General features: G+C 38.8%; 2 protein-coding genes across 3 annotated transcripts in view; one reads left to right on the forward strand and one right to left on the reverse strand.

Annotated features, from left to right (window-relative positions):
* Nucleotides 1-452: 452 nt before the first annotated feature.
* On the forward strand, nucleotides 453-1,242 carry LOC115778370 (cyclin-dependent kinase inhibitor 1B-like). Its single transcript, XM_030726470.1, has 2 exons — nucleotides 453-910; nucleotides 1,025-1,242. Exons 1-2 carry the CDS (start codon nucleotides 496-498, stop codon nucleotides 1,123-1,125), a joined length of 516 nt encoding a protein of 171 aa, XP_030582330.1. The 5' UTR covers nucleotides 453-495; the 3' UTR covers nucleotides 1,126-1,242.
* Nucleotides 1,243-5,542: 4,300 nt separating this feature from the next.
* Nucleotides 5,543-21,052, reverse strand: part of kcnq1.1 (potassium voltage-gated channel, KQT-like subfamily, member 1.1) — a 45,026-nt gene continuing 29,516 nt past the window's right edge. Inside the window, exons 11-18 of one of the 2 annotated variants that reach the window (XM_030723326.1) lie at nucleotides 20,026-20,052; nucleotides 18,439-18,495; nucleotides 15,859-15,988; nucleotides 11,718-11,793; nucleotides 7,439-7,533; nucleotides 7,171-7,217; nucleotides 6,998-7,059; nucleotides 5,543-6,153 (exon numbers count right to left, since the gene is read on the reverse strand). In XM_030723326.1, coding sequence (XP_030579186.1) covers nucleotides 5,887-6,153; nucleotides 6,998-7,059; nucleotides 7,171-7,217; nucleotides 7,439-7,533; nucleotides 11,718-11,793; nucleotides 15,859-15,988; nucleotides 18,439-18,495; nucleotides 20,026-20,052 — 761 coding nt within the window. In that variant the 3' untranslated portion in view covers nucleotides 5,543-5,886. The remainder of the gene's footprint in view (nucleotides 6,154-6,997; nucleotides 7,060-7,170; nucleotides 7,218-7,438; nucleotides 7,534-11,717; nucleotides 11,794-15,858; nucleotides 15,989-18,438; nucleotides 18,496-20,025; nucleotides 20,053-21,052) is intronic. The other variant, XM_030723327.1, reaches the window with a different exon arrangement.

A 21,052-nucleotide genomic window follows, 5' to 3' on the forward strand; every position in this document is an offset into this window, starting at 1 on the left:
TATAGGGTGGGCAAACCTTGTTATTAACAAGTAATAAGGCTGCAGTGTCCCAAAAAGAAGTCAGCCTCTGTCACCTGCACTTTATCACAGCTCCCCAGGGCTTAAGTGAATTTTGTCATTTGACAAAAACCTGATATAATAAACAGATAGGATCACAAACAATTATATTTTTAAGTGTCGTTTTGTGCTTGTTGACAGTTTGGAGTGATGTATAGCCACAAAGCTGATAGGACAGCCTTTATCAAATACAATCACGGGCTTTTATCCAAGGTTTCAGCTGAGTTCATCACACAGTGATTGGATCATTACCACCACCACCACCCCTCACCCTACCCCTAACAGCTGCAGCCAATCAGAAATCTCTTGTCAGTGGGTACAAACAAAAAAGTTTTGCCTACAACCTTTAAGTCATCCTGCAGCTAAGTGTTGGTCAGAGCAGTTTCGGTTTAAACTACAGGAAGAGTTTCCCCACCCAAAAACGCAACCATTTGAGGGATGAATCCCATCAGGCGCAGAGAGTCTGTTTGCAGGAGCTTGTTTGGCCCGGTGGACCACGGCCAGCTGCACCGGGACTTCAAGCTGAAGCTTAAGGAGATCACTGAGCAGGACAGCCGGCGCTGGAACTTTAACTTTGAGTGTGAAACCCCGCTGCCTGGCAGGTTTCAGTGGGAGGAAGTATCCGTGGACTGCACTGCGGCTTTCTATCAGGAGCCCGCACAGCTGAAGGATGCCGTCGCCGGTTCAAGCGGCGACAGGCCGAGCGACCACGAAGACGGCGCAGGCGCCGACCAGGAGAACCGCTCCGGCGTTACCAGCAAACGCAAGTATCCAGCCGCAGTGACGCTCCAACGGAGGAAGAAGACGTTCTCCAAATCTGCGGTGAAAATCAGAGACAACGCACGAATTACAGGTAAAGAATGAGTCTCGTTTGCATCGAGAGTTTGATAACTTATCGCGAAATTCAAACTTATAATGCCAGAATATGAAGTAAGTGAGCATTTCTTTCTCTCTCTGTTCTTTGCAGATTATTTCCCAAAGAGAAGGAAGACAACAGAAACCAGGAGCGTCCCGAATCATCTCCACGTCGGTTCTAATGAAGCAGCTCAGTGCAAGACATTAAGATGAGCTGAAAATGACTATTTATACTTGTACAAATATTTTCATGGACTTTATGAAGCTCTGTTCACCACACCAAATTATTTGATTTTATTTATATTTTTAGCAGTTTTGGTATTTCTTTTGTTTTGTTTGAGATTATATCTTATTAGGATATTTATTTTATTTATGATGTTTATATAATGTCTTACTCTTCCCTCACTGCCATTTTTTTTTAAATTTCCGTTATAAACTCATGCTGCTACTGTGACCTGTACTTTAAAAAAAAACACACAATTTTGTTAGGTCTTTGTTATATAAAATGAATGTGTAGCATTGAACGTGTTCTGTGCATATTGCAGTTTTAATAAACTGTGTAATCAGTGACACAAATTTCACTTCAGTGATTATTAAATTTTACACTTATGAACTTTTTTTTTTTTTTTTTTTAACACAAGGAAATTTTTCTTATAAAGTCCCATAAATATAAAGTCTGGATCCATGGTACAGATTTTTCTGCTCATGTCATTTTCATCTCTAATATCAAAACTTTTTAATATTCATTTTATCTCTAAACACTCCTGTTGGCTGCCAGTCAATACCTCACAGCTCGGGAGCTCAGACTCACTTGTCGAAGACATAAACTGTGAATTGCAGCAACACAACACAAGATTTGAAACTACAGATTTGTAATATCCAGAATAATGCACAACATATTTTTGCACTGTGACAGTTTGTTGACACTGAACAGAGCTTAATCTTTCTACCCTCAGGCCGTCAAACATTTTGTCAGTCTTGTCTTTATATGCTAGACACTGAGGCTGTTTTTTTTCTTACCCTAAAATGTCCGTCTATTTATAGTCGTACCCGTCGCTGAACAGATTTATAAATGGGTTTTTCAGTATGACTTATGAGAAAGTGTGCATTTGGTGTTTTTATGCTGTCTTTGCAGCAGGCACAGATGAGGTTAATAAGAGTGTCTCTCTCTCGCTCTCTCTCTGAAGTCACAGAAAAAAAAACCAATTCAAGTTGTAAGTTTAGCAATTCAAAGAAGAAAATTGTTTCAGAGTAATTGCATTTTCTGGGCTCTATTATGAGATATTTCATAATCGCAATCATAAAAAAATGTGCCGTCAGGCTTAAAATTATATCCATTAATATGAACTGTAATTGCCAAATTAGCCCATTAGAAAAGCCAAATCCCACATAAGTATTTGCACTCCTGCAGTGTTGGGGTTTCAGCTCTAAAGAACTTCAAGAGGCCATCTGGCCTGAGAGCAGGATAATAGCAACAAAGCAGAGTGTGCCATCTATTTCACCTGCAAATCAGCCTTTGGCGCTCCTCGACCCCCCCAGGTCTTCCCTTGGCTTTTTTCTTTTCACTTTGTCCCTGTTCACAGTCAAAGTTGCTATTATCCTTGACATGTGCCTGAAGCAATTCCACTTATGCTTATTCTTACTTTGACTCATATTTGCTCCAGTGTCACTTTCCCAAAGGTCCTGTGTTCATATTTGCACACAAGCAAACAAGAAAGAACAACCACGCTTTAAAAAGGCTCAGTGACAGTTTTTATTTTGTTTTTTCTAAATTGGAGACAGACGATCACATTCTTTGTTCTAGGGGATTTATTTTTCATTTCCCTGTCAAAAATCAATAATCAAACTATCCCGTGGGTCCACAGGCTCCCACGGAATACAGGGTTCCCAGTTTTTGCAGCTCACTGCCTCCAAGAGGTGCACTACAAGCATCAGCACATCATCAGTGAATTTAGCAGTCACTAACAAGACCGCAGTGATTGTTTCATTTAATTCTGCAGAAATTTTCCTGAGTGCATGAGACATATACCTTCATAATGAACCACAGTATGATAAAAAGACGTCCTGGAAATGTCCTGTAAACTGTGTTTTATTTAAATTATGAATCATCATAACTGAATCTGAATCATAACTGAATCTTTGTAACTTCTTCTGATTGGGATTTCATTAAATTGTCCAATGTGGAAGATATTGCAGGAAAGACGGGCATTAGGACTTCCAAATTAAGAAGTCCAAAACTGAGCTGATATGTTTCTTAATTGGTTCATTTGTAACTAACTCAAAGTGATAAATAAGGTGAAGAATGTGCACTGACTTTTTGTTTTGATCACTCAACAAATAGCATCTAAGGAAACTGTAGCTTTTGATGCTGTAAAACTGTAGCTGTTTTTCCATGTAAACCCTTTCTGTATGGAATCTGACTTACAAATTGCTTTGCTAAAGCAGCTGCTAAAGTAACATAAAAACAATTCAATGTAGCTGTTTTAGGACATAATGAGCATCTGTATTGTTTGAATGTTTATGAGCACAACTCTGATTACCCCAATATCCCAGATGATCCACACCCTCCCTGTAATGAAACTCTCCTCACCCTCCTCCTGGTCAGCACAAAGGCCAAGCACCCTCAGCACACTTTAGGAGGGTGCAGCCCATTGTTGTCTACACCAGAGGCAGATGGTCATTTGGGCCCTTTCTCCACATGGCCACTTGTGTGAAGGAATGCCTGGACACCCCGTGGATGGCCAGCAGGGAAAAGGTCACCATCTGCTGCCCAAAGGTCAGCTGTGTAAAAAGCATGGTATTAGACATGCTTTTGACTGTTTCCACAAGATGGCGAGGACACGACACATGGCTCCACCTCACTGTATTAAAACATGAATGATGCACAATAGTTATGAAAACAGTGACTTGAATGACACCTCAGACATTCAAGACAAGGAGCATTAGTTTGATTATTTGCTTCCATTTTTAATGAGAAATACCTTTTTTTTTTTTTGCTTTCTTTCAAACTACCTATTACAAAAGAGAAAATGTCTTATTTTAGCTGAAAAATTTAGCTCATTAGTTTTAGTGAGATTCCTCAAGGCCACCAGACTCATTATGAAGGCATTTTGTAATAATTAGTTTAATCTTTTATTGCTACAGAAGAATTTCGCTAAACTATTAAAAGTAAGTGAAACAGTATAATAAAAGTGGCTTTTAGTCAAGCAAAACCTTTTCATGTATAAGACAGATCTCCTCCCTAAGATGAATGCAGTCAAAAGTGTTTACAGAACACAATAGTGGGAAGAAATATACTTAAGATAATATAAGATACTTTATTTGGGATTTTTTTTTTTTTTTTTTTTTGTCAAAGCAGTTAACTTAATGATTAAATCTAAAAAAAAGCATATGAGTCCTTGCAGGTCAAAGTTTTACTGATAAAATGTCAGCTATGATGGAAATCAGCAGTTCCCACCCAAACCTTTAATCAAAACTCACTACGCACGCAAAAGGTGAAGTACTGTCTTTGTTGGCATTTCATTAATTACTTATAACAGGGGCAGGGAACTCCAGGCCTCGAGAGCCGGTGTCCTGCAGGTTTTAGATGTGTCCCTGATCCAGCACACCTGACTCAAATGACTGAATTACCTCCTCAGTCTGCAGTCAAGTTCTCCAGAGTCCTGCTAATGACTTCTATATGTGATTCAGGTGTGCTGGATCAGGGACACATCTAAAACCTGCAGGACACCGGCTCTCGAGGCCTGGAGTTCCCTACCCCTGACTTATAACATCCGATAACCTCTTTTCTCTCTCTTTTTTTAACTACTAAGGAGCTATATGGCAAGGTCAGGTTTAGAAACAGATCATAAAATTAATAACATCAATCTATCCATCCATTCTCTTCCACTTATCCTGTTCAGGGTCGCTGGAGTGGGGTGGGGGTGGGGGTGGGGGGGTGGAGCCTATCCCAGCTGTCATAGGGCGAGAGGCAGGGTACACCCTGTACAGGTCACCAGCCTGTTGCAGGGCTAACACAGAGAGACAGACAACCATTCATACTCACATTTACACCTATGGGCAATTTAGAGTGACCAACTAACCTAACCCCAGTAACTGCATGTCTTCGGACTGCGGAAGGAAACCCACGCAGACACGGGGAGAACATTCAAACTCCACACAGCGGGAGGCCTGGGCCGAGGTGGAATCAAACCCATGCTTGTCTTTATATGCTAGACACTGAGGCTGTTTTTTTTCTTACCCTAAAATGTCCGTCTATTTATAGTCGTACCCGTCGCTGAACAGATTTATAAATGGGTTTTTCAGTATGACTTATGAGAAAGTGTGCATTTGGTGGCCTTCTAGATAATTTAATAATAACATGTCATTTTTTAAATATTATAGCTTTCTTTCATACATCTTTATTTTCAACCATCACAATCACCACCCACTGGGGGGAATTACTGATGTAAGTTGAAAAAAAAGCAACTAAGACTGTAACAGACTGAACTATCATGGATGGATAGAAACATTATTAACTGTTTTATTTCACATGGACACTTGATTATGCTTACCACAATCTTTTATTGTCATAAAAGAAAAAAAAAACTCTTTACATTAACAAAAAAGTGAAACAATTAAAACAGTAAAAACAGCATTTCATTTGAGCTTTGGGATTTTCAAGTGATACATAGAAATTTAAGGCCTCCAAGAGGAATAAAATAACTACATATGAATATAATTCCAACATATAAATGTACGTACTAGATACAGAGGAAGGATGCAGATTGAGGTTGCACGGTTTTTGGCATTAACCTGAATAAAAGTATAATACTCAAAAAAGGCAACTATAAAAATCTAATAGCAACTCTTAAGTGATTTTGCAGTTCTGAATGATTGTTTTTCTCTCTCCATATTCTGAACACTCTGATGAGACATTGGTCTTAAATATCTTACTAAAAGAATAAAAACTCTGGGACTTTTTCTCTAATGGTTTCAGCAGCTCTCTTCTTGACTTGCAGCAGTGGTCAGCGGAAGGTTGGAGCAGACCACTGCGCCGGCAGCATTGGAGGAGGCAGACAACGAGGGTGAAGATAGCTGGTCATAGGTTGGCAGGCTGTCCTGGCTGGGGTGGACATTACAGGTCTGTCCGATCGGTAGTCTTGCCCTGTCTTCACCTTCACTCCCACCAGCATTCTTCTGGTCCAGCAGATACGCAAGGGACTCGGCAATGCGGTTCAGAGTCTGGTCCATCTGTGTTATCTGTAAGAGTTACATCAAATATTCATTTAGAGCTACAGCTCTGACACCAACGGTGCCTTTGAGAAATGAAAACTAAATTAGAGTTGTTTAATTGTTAAAAGGAGGAGAATGTTACAGTTATGCTGTTCACATATTAGTCTAATTATCCTGTGTGGCACAAACAGCATCTTTAAATTGTGCCAATTATTTTGACAATTTTTCATGGTCAATTATGATTTTATGAAAGAGGAATTACATTTCAAGCACAAAAATGAAGGTGATAGTCATTAGAGGGTTATGAAACAGAGGTCTTAGTAACCCCTTCATTACCATTAATTTTCTTTTTCACCTAATTGCACGTTGAAAAGAGAAGAAATCACTTCTAACTGACAAAATGTATGTAAACACTCGGGGAGGGAATTGCACATTGCGTTCCTTTTTTTTTTTTTTTTTTTATGCATCTTTGAAATACATGAAAGCAAACAGTTTCTTTTTTGTGCCACAGAACTGGAACAGGCTCTTAAAGTTTTATATTTGAATCAATAATAACATGCCACAAGTGTACACATACATAGTGGATCATGTTACATTACAGTAAATAAAGGCAGTTCTTGTTGCATAATCCAAAATGATTCCCAAATGCGGTTTGTTTTCGTAGCTTCATTGAATTGTAAATTGTAATTGTAACTATCCTCTTGGGATAACACTTGTGACCTGCAATAAAAGTTCAAATTATAGTAGAAGCCAAACAGAGGCAGATTTAAATATCTGACTTTTCTTTTGTACATGGAAAAGAAATAATCTGAAACACTAAGAGGCTAGTGAGTGCAACTATATTTTTCCACTGAAGTTGCACAAATCCCACCTTGTCCTCCATCCTGTTGAGTCTGGATCCAATAGAGTTGTTGCCTTTGTCTTTGGCTCGGTCTTCAGAGGCAGACAACAGTCAAGTAAATAACAAGACAGAAGGATTAGGTCTGCAGTTTGTACCATAGCTGCTGTAATGTATTTTGAGAAGTCAGTGGAGTGATTCATTACCTGAACCCGCCTGGAACAAAGTTATCTTCCCTAAAGACTGGTCTAGTCTGGGAGAAACAATGGGAGCCTCAAGTTAAAAAAATATTTACACACTCTCTGTACTTCCCCTTTCATCTTGCTAGATCTCCTTCATTCTTTTTTTCCTTTCTTTTCTTTTCTTTTCTTTTTTGCTTGTTTGTTTCATAGCCTTTGACAGCATTGTCAGTAGGTCCATGCTTTACTCAGGGGATATAATTCATATGCAGCTCATCTTATTTAAACTGTTTACCGTCTCTGAAGCTCCTTGATGCGCACCATGAGGTTGAGGTGACCCTGGGAATACTGTTCAATCACGTCTCGCACGTCATATGGTTTACGAGCTTGCTACAACAGAGAGATTGTTATATCAAAATGTCATCATTTTATTACAAATGTCTTGCTCGGATCAAAACCTTGCATATGTCTTTACATGCCTGAAATGGGATGTTGTTATTATTCACTTTAATGGACTATACAACAGTGGGGAATACATTTTATTACAGTAGAAGTTTTTCTGAAAGTGCTGTAACTAAGTTTAAGGATAAAATTCCTCCATTATTATGCTCTTCAATGCCATGTGCAGACACAGGGCAGAGCAGCTACCTAAACTCTGTTCCCAGTGAGGTAGATTATCTTGTCAGTAGTTTTACACCCTCACTTCATAAAACTCTGGATACTGTGGCTCCTGTGAAAAGGAAAGCCTCAAATCAGAAGTGCTTAACTCTGTTGCTCTATAAAAAAGCCTTCTGTAAAGCTAGGACATCTTACTATTCATCATTAATTGAAGAAAATAAGAACAACCCCAGGTTTCTTTTCAGCACTGTAGGCAGAGCTCTGTTGCGCCGAGTATTCCTTTAACCTCAACTAGTGATGACTTCATGTATTTCTTCACAAATAAAATTTTAATTATTAGAGAAAAAAATTATTCATAACCATCTCAAAGACATATCTTTATGTTCAGCTGCTTTCAGTACTGCTGGTATTTGTTTAGACTCTTTCTCTCCAGTTGATCTTTCTGAGTTACCTTCAATAGTTACTTCCTCCAAACCATCAACATGTCTATGAGACCCTATTCCTACAAGACTGCTCAAAGAAGTCTTACCATTAATGGATGCTTCAATGTTAAATATGATCAATCTATCTTTATTAACTGGCTATGTACAACAGGCCTTTAAGGTGGCAGGAATTAAACCAATACTTAAAAAGCCATCACTTGACCCAGCTGTCTTAGCTAATTATAGGCCAATCTCCAACCTTCCTTTTCTCTCAAAGATCCTTGAAAGAGTAGTTGTAAAACAGCTAACTGATCATCTGCAGAGGAACGGTTTATTTGAAGAGTTTCAGTCAGGTTTCAGAATTCATCACAGTACAGAAACAGCATTAGTGAAGGTTACCAATGATCTTCTTAGAGCCTCTGACAGTGGACTCATCTCTGTGCTTGTCCTGTTGGACCTCAGTGCAGCTTTTGATACTGTTGACCATAACATTTTATTACAGAGATTAGAGCATGCCATAGGTATTAAAGGTACTGCACTGCAGTGGTTTGAATTGTATTTATCTAATAGACTCGAATTTATTCATTAAATGGGGAGTCTTCTTCACACACTAAGGTTAATTATGGAGTTCCACAGGGTTCTGTGCTAGGACCAATTTTAGTAGTATACATGCTTCCCTTAGGCAGTATTACTAGAAAGCACAGCATATATTTTCATTGCTATGCAGATGATACTCAACTTTATCTATCCATGAAGCCAGATGACACACACCAATTAGTCAAAATGCAGGAATGTCTTAAAGACATAAAGGCCTGGATGACCTCTAATTTCCTAATTTGCTAATTTTACTTCTAGGCTGGACTATTGTTGTTCATTACTATCTGGCTGTCCTAAAAGTGCCCCGAAAAGCTTTCAGCTGATCCAAAATGCAGCATGTAGAGTGCTGACAGGGATTAAAAAGAGAGAGCATATTTCTCCCATATTGGCTTCTCTTCATTGGCTCCCTGTTAAATCCAGAATATAATTTAAAATCCTACTTCTTACATAAAAGACCTCATAGTACCATATCACCCCAATAGAGCACTTCGCTCTCAGACTGCTGGCTTACTTGTGGTTCCTCGGATACTTAAGAGTAGAATGGGAGGCAGAGCCTTCAGCTTTCAGGCCCCTCTTCTGTGGAACCAGCTCCCAGTTTGGTTCCAGGAGACAGACACCCTCTCTGTTTAAGATTAGGCTTAAAACGTTCCTTTATGATAAAGCTTATAGTTAGGGCTGGATCAGGTGCCCTTGAACCATCCCTTAGTTATGCTGCAATAGGCCTAGGCTGCTCGGGGGTTCCCGTGATGCACTGAGTGTTTCTTTTTCATTCACCTCTTTTCACTCTGTTTATACCCCACTCTGCATTTAATTATTAGTTATTATTCAAATCTGGCTCTCTTCCACAGCATGTCTTTTGTCCTGTCTTCCTCCCCTCACCCCCAACCAGCTGCAGCAGATGACTGCCCCTCCCTGAGCCTGGTTCTGCCGGAGGTTTCTTCCTGTTAAAAAGGAGTTTGTCCTTCCCACTGTCACCATGTGCCTGCTCATGGAGGGTCATTTAGATTGTTGGGGTTTTCTCTGTAATTATTGTATGGATTTTACCATAAAATATAAAGGTACCTGTTTGTTGTGATTTGTTGGTAAATAAATAAAATTGAACTGAGTTGAAAGTTTAGAAATGATACTGTTAAAGAAGCAAATGTTTCATACTAGAATATGGTCTACAATCATGAAAAAAACTGCACCCTGCTTCAAATCTCAAATTTTACTTGTCAGGACATAAAAAAAAATCATGTGGTCCTTAGCAGTTGTTAAACTTTGCTAAATACAACCTCAGATGAATAATAACACATGGCATATTACACTGTCATTATTTATTTATTTAACAAAAACTAAGCCAAATGCAGAAGACCGTGTGTGAAAAACTATGTACACTCTGACTGATTCCATAGGAATTAAAAGGGTAAGCAGCATCAAGGTGCTGCTAATCAAATGCATGAGAGTAATTGCTCATCAGTAAGTGTGATGACTTCTATAAGAGCAGACGTTTTTGCCCATCAGTCTGGGAAGTGTTATAAGGCCACCTGCAAACAATTTTAAGTCCATCATTCTACAGTGAGAAAGATCATTCACAAGTGGAAAAGATCCAAGACAGTTGCCAATTTACCCTGAGGTCAGACTGTGCAACCTGGGGACCTTAAGACAGCTGTGCATAAATGAATGCCTGCAAAACTTAATGAACTGAAGCAATGTTGTAAAGAAGAAAAGGCCAAAATTAACTCCACAATGATGTGAGAGACTGATAAAATCATACAGAAAATAATGACTTCAAGTTATTGCTGCTAAAGGTGGTTCTATAACTTACTGAATCATGGGGTGTACTTAGTTTCTCATACGCTTCTCATATTCTGCATTTGGCTTATTCTTTGTTAGATTAATGATACAGTGGAATGTGTCACACATTTTTGTTCATCTGAGGTTGTATTTACATAATTATAGGACCTGGTGAGGCCCAGATGATCTTGTTTTATTATATTCCAATACATAAAAGCTTAGAAGGGAAAGAGGATGTACTTTCTTTTTCACAGACTGTATGTTCATAGACAAGGTGAGGTTTAGAGACCAGATATAAAGCATTAATCCCATACATACAGCAATTTGGATTAATTTAATATCATTCAAGTTTCATTGCAACTTACTGATATGGAACAAAGCCTATAAAGATGATCATATTTTGTGAAAAAGACATTGAAAAGAAGGCTAGCTGGGCATAAAGTGGAGCAGAATTTAATTTTTTATTATAATTGAAAGCAAGACAAAATATCATAGATGTTGCACTCACCTACCTCCGAGCTAAAGAAAAAAAAAAAAAAGCCTGAGATTGTTTCTTCAGTTTTTGTTACATCCTCATCCTAAGTTTCCATCCAACTTATACCATATGTAATGCAATTTCAGGCTTGTGGCTCAGCTACCTTTTTTTTAATGTCCACATGGCTTGAGCCTTTTGATACTTTGAATTAGAGAAGTCAAGTTCCAAGCCACAAAACTGTTTACAGTGTGACTCTTCTAACAATGTCTAAGGCAGAAACATATTATGACTCATAGCCAGATGTACTCAATTTTTCCCCCCACCAATTCTAAAACCTATTACTATAATGATGCTGCTGAACTGCTCATTTGCAAACTCAGCTGAACCACTATTTACTGTGACCCAGGGGCAAAGTTTATTATTGTTCCTCCCCAATCTCTGCTTTTGTGTTTGATGTTTGCACAGTGACAGTGTGAAAGCAGATAACTAATTTGTGTAATCTGTACAGTGCTTACTTAATAATTACTGAAATGCTCGAAATTAATAAATACTACTTAGTGAAACAAACTGTTAATCGGTGCTCAGAGTACATAGCTAGGTTACACAGTTTTAAGTAAATGCATGTAAACATCAATTATTTTCCAGTGTATCATTGGTTATTTGTTATTAAATATTGGAATAATTACCTGGAAATTTCTCTTGGCCACAAAATAACGCATTCTCTGGATCACCCGGATGGCTCTTCGGTGCGACTCTGTCAGTCTGTGAAAAACACAAATTAAGGTTGCTCGCCTTAAAGCTGCTACACTTGTTTACACACCTTTCACTGAATTGAATGAAAGTGCGGAACTATGAAAAAATGGTAACCATGGCCTTCATACCTGAACTCTTATCAGTTCAGGCAAAAAATATTAAGTTTCATTATTACTGCTCCATCTACATCAAAGGCCTCTCGTCTGTTACTTGTCTTCCTTTGAATGTGACGAAGGTGAGTTACAGAAAGAACAAAGACGGGTAATTTTCAAGGTCTGCACATTTCTCTGAAAATCATTAGTACAAAGCTTAGAGTGATTGCCGGGCGTTTAGCCTCCATTATTATGTTGTGGAAATTATTAAATAGGTATTACTTAACAGGCTCATTACCCCGGAAAAGCAGTGAGTGAGTATGTGAGGTGGGAGAGCGGTGAGTTCTTTGTCAAGTCCAATGAATAACAAAGTATGTGAGAGTCTCATAATGGACTTTTCAGAGGCAATGCAATGGGCTGATTTTCAAATGCAGCTTTCATAACATTTGGTCAAATTAGCACTGTGAAATGTCAATAATGTGCTCCTGAGCTATTATAGAATCCATTTTACATCATAAAAGGATTATGTGGTAGTGATATAAGCAGAAACCAGACAGTGACACAAATTTCCTTTAACTCTAATGGAAAGTTGTGACTTCTTCTGAAAAGGAAGAGTTTGAATATCAAAGATGTCTCTTTAATGTTTTCATCTATTATTAATGAACACCATGATGTGAACATCATAGCTATCTGTAAGGTTATAATCCTTAAAGAAATGGCTAAATATTTTGGAAATTGAGCTTATTAAACTTAGAAAGATGAGATCTATGACAGGAATTAAGAGACAGTTTTTTTTGGGGGTTTTTTTTTTTGCGTATGTGTGTGTGTGTGTGTGTGTGTAGCACAAAGCATAAAAAGAGGGAACAAGTTAGCCTTTTTCTATCTAAAGCATCCAAATCTACCTGCTAGCAAGCTCAGTAATTAACAAATCTGTGCAGACTTATAGCTTTAAAGGGGCTTATTTGCTGGACTATTCATTCTTTGCTTCTTTCACAGTGACTCAGTTCAGTTTATGTTAAACTCAGCTCTTAATGAATAGTCAGCTGCAGTATATGAGCGGTACTGATCTTCTTTTTGAACTCTAGAGACATTATAAGAGACAAACATGACATTCTTGTATGGGGGAAGTCAGCAAACATTTTTCTTTTATCAGATTTGATTGGTGTTACATACATGCAGTTTTTCATGTCCTGGTGACATCTGATATTCAAGTTAATTTAGATAATGCTTCAAAATAACTCCCCAAATAAGTACTTGATGTGTTTCAAGCAGCCTGTTGAGTGGTCAGACTTGATCCTAGAGGGCTTGAAGAAAGTGATTAAGTATATTTTTCACAATCATTTTTTTCCCCCTAGCAACAGCCATCAGTTAACTTTATTAATGATGGTGTATGGTGAATCCACTGGCTTACTGGAGCTTTTCTGTGTGGAGTTTATTTGGTCTCCCCATGCTTGTGTGGGTTCTTTCTGTGTTAGCCCTGTGGATAGACTGCTGATCTGTCCAGGGTGTACCCTGCCTTTTGCTCTATGACAACTGGGATAGGCTCCAGCCCCCCACAACCCCGAATTAGATAAGTGGAAGAGAATGGAACCCTGGAATTAAATCCAAAGGATTAAAGCTTTAGCAAGATTAGAAGCATGTCTTTAGAGCTGTTAGGCGATACTGGAATGTGCTATTTAATACAATAATAAGGGCATTTTTGTTACCATTTTTATATTTATTTGTTATACATTGCTTATTTCTTATTATAAGTTACATTTATAATCAGTATTGGAACTGATGCTTTCATTCTTATTTCCATTCTCTCAATGAAAAAAAGACCTTTTCAAACAAGGGTCGATCTCCATCAGTTTATTAAAGTGACATACATCACAATAATGTTTTTCCTCAAGGCATTAGTGAATCACAACCAAGAAAATGACATGCAGAGATGTAGTACTCTCACAGTATTTTCCATATGCATAAGACTGAACAATATATCAAGTGACATATAATGCAAAACCTAAGAGTAAGGCTATATTTTGTTATTCTGACAAGTGGAGAAGCCACAACCTATATGTAGCAAGGGACACACATCCATATCCAAACTCTAGTAAACAGATCAGACAATTATGACACTGTAGCTCATAAACTGTGACTCTCTATGACTGCTCACACGTATAATGTGGTTTAATTTGTTGTTAGATTCTGACTTACTATGTCTCCACATTGGGAATAATTTATCCTAATTTAATCATAAATTTATCATATACCTCGAGGCAACTGTTGTGATTTGGCACGATATAAATAAATCTGAATTGAACTGAATTGAATAAATAATGAATGCATTTACTTCTAAAAACAGCTGGATCTAGACTCCGTCATCATCATATAAATTTGTATTTTAAAGATATTTCAGCTTCTGATATTGGTTGAACAGTCCCCACATGTTCTTTTGGTGGCTTTTTAAAAGGTGTCCTGCAACTAAAGGCACACGGTCTTGTACTTTTTATTGTTGCCAATGTTTATGGACCTGTTTCTTAATGTTACTCATAACTGGGGCATTGTGGCATTCTTCAAAAACAATCAGATGTTTTATTGAGCAGAAAAAAAAAAAAACTCATCGAGTTGCACGACAGACATCTGCAGTCATGTCATGTCTGACTTTATGCATTTAAGCATGTTGAAAGTGACACTTATATGTTACTGGCTCTGACCTACAATAGTAAAATTGCAGTTTCGACTTTAAAAATGTCACCAGGGCTCATAGTCATAGACTTATTCAGGTGCCGTCAAATTAATAGAAAACCAGAAGGAGCTAAAGAACGAGGCTTTGATATTTTTTTTAGTAATTGCTGTAATAGCTGAGGCCAGATGGAATTTGCAGAGTTCTTGTTTCTGTATTTTAAATTAAAACCTCTGCCTCCAACAACGAAATTTTGCCTTGACTTTTTCCTCTTTCACTGAATAAAGGACAACATGTTCACAGCTATCTTTTCTTATGACTTCCTAACGTTCCAAATGCTTCATGCTGTTGGTATAAACAAAATACAATATGAAAAAAAAAAAAAGTTTCCATGAAGATGCAAATTTTTACCTCACACCCACCTAACTGCTTCTGTCCTAACACTTTTATTTTGACTTTAAAAGCTCTGTCCTCTGTGTGACTGGAGGTGAATTTTTTGTTTGTTTGTTTGTTTGTGACAAATGTTTGGCAGTTTTGTTGAAAGTCTCAGTGCTTCAATTATTATCAATTTACCAAAACATACTGCACTGCAAAGTCAAAACTGGCTCCTGGGAAGTATTCCACAGCAAGAACGTATACACCCAAGATTTGTACCAATGACTAAACTGAGATATTCTACAGTCTTATAAATAAAATGGACAAATTGGTATTAAATATGTAACAAAGCATATAATCCATGACAAACCTGGTGAAGAGGAACACATTTTTCAAGGTTTTTTTTTGTTTGGTGTTGTCTCGTCATGGATAACACAAACTGTAGTATCTTAGAATGGCACGATTTAGCATGGGATTTGATGTGGCACTGCTCTATGAGAACAGCTGGTTACGTATTTTGAAGTCAGCAGAGCACAGAGTGATCTTTGCCAACAACGCTGCTGCATGCATTTCCCACTCTGCATCATTACTCCTCCGTTTAGAAAGAAGTCCCACGGGTCAAAACTGTCGCTCCATTTGTTTCACTTACTGTGCACTCACATTGCACTGCAGTTACTTAACACTCATTTCCTCATATCATTCTCAGTCTCTAGCTGTGCAAGTGCCCCAGCAAAAGCAAGTGATTTTTCCCTAATACACACTCATTACACAGTAGAGACATGAGCCCTCTGGGGTTTGGCATATTTCAAAGGTTAATTACAAATAGCAAAAAAAAAAAAAAAAAAAAAAAAAAAAAAAAAAAAAAAGCACAAAAACCTTCCCTGACATGCTCATTAAAATGAACTTACAAATAAACACAGTATCCTATAGTGGTAAACTCACTGTGATACTGAGGTGGCTGGAGCCAGTTCATTTTCTCTCTCTGACTCCAGCTCCAGGTCATCTGCAAAGCTGCAGTTTCTCTGGAGAGCACTGTGGGAGTGGACTTCTAAAAGGCCAGGGCTTCTTTTCACTGCACGTTCACACAGAGACACCCATAAACACACTCATTAAACTTCAGTGATTAGTATGTGTCTGTAGCTACACTGCAGATAAAGTGTTCAGGCAGGTTTGGTGATTTACAGTGGGGCTTTTTTTAATACTCTAATGTGATCTCTCAGTGCACCTGTGGTGTGTCTGCTGCTGTGATCAAGAACAAGAACAGAGGAAAAACTTTGCCCATATGTTGTATTAAAAGTCACATTATCTGAAAACAGTGGAAAGAAAAAAAAAGTTCCTTCAGTAGCTTTCAGAATCCCTAATGGTTTGAGGAAGCCTTGTTCATTGTGGGAAAATTAGGACCCCATGTGACCTGGGTTCTTGACTCTCCAGAGCTCTGTTTAGGATTGTAAAACTGTCCTTTTTAGATGGGAAAAGAGATCGCAGTTGACAACTACAGTCACGTTGCAAAAACAGGGAAGAGAGAAAACAGCTTCATTTGGGTAGACACAGATGTTTTTTTTTGAAGAAGTTCTCAAATGCAACTTTTCAGTGGTGTGGCATTTTCTGTTTGATTGCCACATAAACTGAGAGGAAAGCCTTTTGATTTTCACCACTGGGTTGCTTCATCTTGCCTTACACATCTCTTTTTTCATTTGATTATAATTGGTCAGGTGTGGGTGTCAATTTTCTGTAAAATTTAATTTCAAAAAAAAAAAAAAAAGACAAAATGTATCCAAAGCCAAGCTTTCAGCGATGTTGTGGAGGACGACATAAAAAACCCTTCAATTATCCAAATCTGCCACTGGTGTGTTTTGAAACTGCACCAGTAAGAGAAGTGTGACACAACAGGTTTGTGAATTTGATGTGTGAAAAAAAAAAAAGGTGTTAAATGGCACTGCTTGAAATGCACTGTAAATCGAATGATCTTAATTGGTGTTGTCAACTGGTGACAAGACATGCCCTGACAAGCACACTGATATTTCTCAACAGAGTAGAGGAAAATGTCTTAACTCCCTGGTGGGTAGATTTTTAAATGAAATGCCAAACATTACTTTGCACATCAACTAAACACATCAGACCTTTAGTCCTTTTAGTCCCAACCCTTCAAACTTTATTTTAACACTGCACTTGACAGCATGACGAAACCAAGACTTGATAAAACCAAAACTTTTTGCAACTATAACTGAAAAATTAGGCCAGCACACAATCCTCATAGACTCCCATGTTCTAATTCCCAACTTTACAACAGAAATATACATCTTTTCTTTTCTGCTAGGCTTTAATCTCTATAGAAATTTCTCATGGGACATTATGTGCACACTGGTCAAGAGTTTTCCTCCACATAAAATGTGATATAACCGTAAGGGAACCATGATGGAAAAATGTGTATTACCCAAACAGTTAGCGAGTGGTTCCCGGAGGCTGCTGGCTGTTGTTAGGTAACATTGGTCATAAAGAGGGTGCTTCACCAAAAGCCTCCTTCTGATTGGATTGGTTGCAGATTGCCACAGCTGCATGCAGCTTGCACTGAAGATGCTGACTTATCTGCAGGCATTCACTAACTACTAGCATCAGGAAAACTTAAAAAACATGAGATGCAAGCCAGAAATGGAGAACGTTGACCTTCAAAGTAAAGCTTGTGCCTCTGTGCTGTAGCCAACACATTTCAAAAGGCACAACTTTGCTTTGAAGGCAGCTGGTTTCCACTTCCAGGTTGTGTCACACTTTTCACAGTTTCATTAACACTGGGAAAGTAGTTGGGGAGTGTTTGCAGACAAATTAGCTTGTTCTGCGCAAACTGCAGGCAACTACTGCAATCTGCTAGTGACCAAACAATCACAGAGGTTGGTGCAACACCCCCTTTGCGATCTAGCAACAGCTAGCAGCCTCCAAGTGCATTTTTCTCTGGTCACCAGTGGTTACCAGATGGTCATGGACTAGTCTCTAGCCCTGTGTGACTGAGGCCTTATTCACTTGATCCTATATTGTCCCAAATCCAAAATGTCAGACTAGTCCATGTCACATGGTTAGCGGTCACGAGACTGCAAAACCTCAATAGCTAATTTTCCCTCTCGTGACATCTGCAGAGGGACTGGATTTTTATATAGCTCACCTATTTAAACTGTGTGTTTTTAAATCTTAAAGGTGTGCATTATTAGGGAGCTGGACACTTTGAGTGATAGGAAGGTGCCATGTTGTCTCGCTCGTGTCCCATTATACTAAAAGAAACTCTAAGGAGTAGGCTTTCCATTTTCTCAGGTGTCCAGTTTATGTACACCTGTTTTTCACCAATCATAATTAGCAAGCTAGCTAGGCCAGTGGTAGTGTTAGTCTGGCTGAAAAACAACTAAGATGGTGAAGGTCGGAATACTAAACTCAAGGCTTCAAAACAGTAATCCACAACCTCATGGGCGTCATCTCAGTGGCCTTCATTCAAGGCAGACAAATTAACATAAAAACATCATTAAAACTTAAAGTTACCTGGAGATTGTGAGCTGAACTGAAGAGACGACAAAGACGTCCAGGACTGCTGGCGATCTGATGCACACATGATGAAAAACACAAGCATAAGTGACAGACTACAATATACAGGGGTTGGACAATGAAACTGAAACACCTGGTTTTAGACCACAATAATTTATTAGTATGGTGTAGGGCCTCCTTTTGTGGCCAATACAGCGTCAATTCGTCTTGGGAATGACATATACAAGTCCTGCACAGTGGTCAGAGGGATTTTAAGCCATTCTTCTTGCAGGATAGTGGCCAGGTCACAACGTGATGCTGGTGAAGGAAAATGTTTCCTGACTCGCTCCTCCAAAACACCCCAAAGTGGCTCAATAATATTTAGATCTGGTGACTGTGCAGGCCATGGGAGATGTTCAACTTCACTTTCATGTTCATCAAACCAATCCTTCACCAGTCTTGCTGTGTGTATTGGTGCATTGTCATCCTGATACACGGCACCGCCTTCAGGATACAATGTTTGAACCACTGGATGCACACGGTCCTCCAGAATGGTTCGGTAGTCCTTGGCAGTGACGCGCCCATCTAGCACAAGTATTGGGCCAAGGGAATGCCATGATATGGCAGCCCAAACCATCACTGATCCACCCCCATGCTTCACTCTGGGCATGCAACAGTCTGGGTGCTACGCTTCTTTGGGGCTTCTCCACACCGTAATTCTCCCGGATGTGGGGAAAACAGTAAAGGTGGACTCATCAGAGAACAATACATGTTTCACATTGTCCACAGCCCAAGATTTGCGCTCCTTGCACCATTGAAACCGACGTTTGGCATTGGCACGAGTGACCAAAGGTTTGGCTATAGCAGCCCGGCCGTGTATATTGACCCTGTGGACGGACAGTTTTGGTGGAAACAGAAGAGTTGAGGTGCACATTTAATTCTGCCGTGATTTGGGCAGCCGTGGTTTTATGTTTTTTGGATACAATCAGGGTTAGCACCCGAACATCCCTTTCAGACAGCTTCCTCTTGCGTCCACAGTTAATCCTGTTGGATGTGGTTCGTCATTCTTGGTGGTATGCTGACATTACCCTGGATACCGTGGCTCTTGATACATCACAAAGACTTGCTGTCTTGGTCACAGATGCACCAGCAAGATGTGCGCCAACAATTTGTCTTTTGAACTCTGGTATGTCACCCATAATGTTGTGTGCATTGCAATATTTTGAGCAAAACTGTGCTCTTACCTGCTAATTGAACCTTCACACTCTGCTCTTAATGGTGCAATGTGCAATTAATGAAGATTGGCTACCAGGCTGGTCCAATTTAGCCACGAAACCTCCCACACTAAAATGACAGGTGTTTCAGTTTCATTGTCCAACCCCTGTATATCCCTTAAAAATAAATATGGTACTTAGAATGCTTTTTTCATTTTCATTATTCATTAACAAAACAACACAACATTTCATAACCTCAAGGGAGCCTGATTAAGAAAACATGCTGTTATAAAACTTGAGATGACAAAAAGTGACTCTACTGGCTGTTAAAAATAGGAGAGTGAGTGTATGGAGGATGTGACCAGGATGTGGACACTAACGTGCAGCTCACCACATCCTCCCGGAGTGTAGAATCCCACTAAATCAGGCATACAGACAAAAAACAAAGAGAAAAAAAAAAGACACAAGCAAGGAAGTAGGCAGTTAAGTTGCACGAAAGAAGCAGAACTAGATTTAAAAAACAAAAAGAAAAGGACAGAAACACACTAAAAACGTAAAAAGAAACACCACATCTGCAATATAACTTGATAGTTCTGTTTAAAATAAAGTGAAAACCACAGTTGGAAAATTATTTTCTGTCATTGTGAGACAAAGGACCATAGGTGCTAAATGTGCATATGTGCTATTTTGATGTACTTTTTAAGGACTGTATCAATATTATGTAGCCAAATAATTAGTTAACAAAATTATGAGGAAGAAAAACCCATACCAGAGACAAACCAACAAGCTTAAAGTGGGGCTGAAATTGTTGAATGTAAAGGCCAGGATATGTTTTTAGTGTAAGCTGACAAAGCACTTGAGCCACTATCAGTGTCTGCATCAAGTCAACGCAACCATGCAGCAGACGACAATGTGGCAATTTAGTAAAAAAAGATTGATGTGTTAAAAGCAGCACGCTGTAAATGTAAAGATATGCAGTATAACCCGCAGCATCAATTCAGCTTCAGATCAAAGACACTGAATTTCAGGGATCATGAAGTGAACGCACATGCATAGAACTGCACAAAGGTGCAAATTAAATTCTGCCCTTGTACTCAGAAGTGAGTGCAAAACCATTTACACAGTTGTGTTGGTGGTGCTGCATCCCCTGTCTAAGCAGCTTTTCACATTACCAGATTGTGTTAAAGAAAAAGGTTATATAACGAGGCTCTGAAAAGAGTCCCATCCAATTAGATGTTTATATATTATGGATGTGCTAAAACTATCCATATTTATCTCCTTGTAAAAGCAAACACACTGTCCTCTCCCGTGTCTTGTTTTGTCCATCTACGAGCTCAGGCTATCCATTAATGCCCCTTCACTGACAGGGATGATAATGATTATCTTTTGAAATGATATAAAATAGGCTACTCAGTGAG

This window comes from Archocentrus centrarchus, chromosome 3 (genome assembly GCF_007364275.1).
Source record: "Archocentrus centrarchus isolate MPI-CPG fArcCen1 chromosome 3, fArcCen1, whole genome shotgun sequence".
In the NCBI taxonomy this organism is placed as follows: domain Eukaryota; kingdom Metazoa; phylum Chordata; class Actinopteri; order Cichliformes; family Cichlidae; genus Archocentrus; species Archocentrus centrarchus.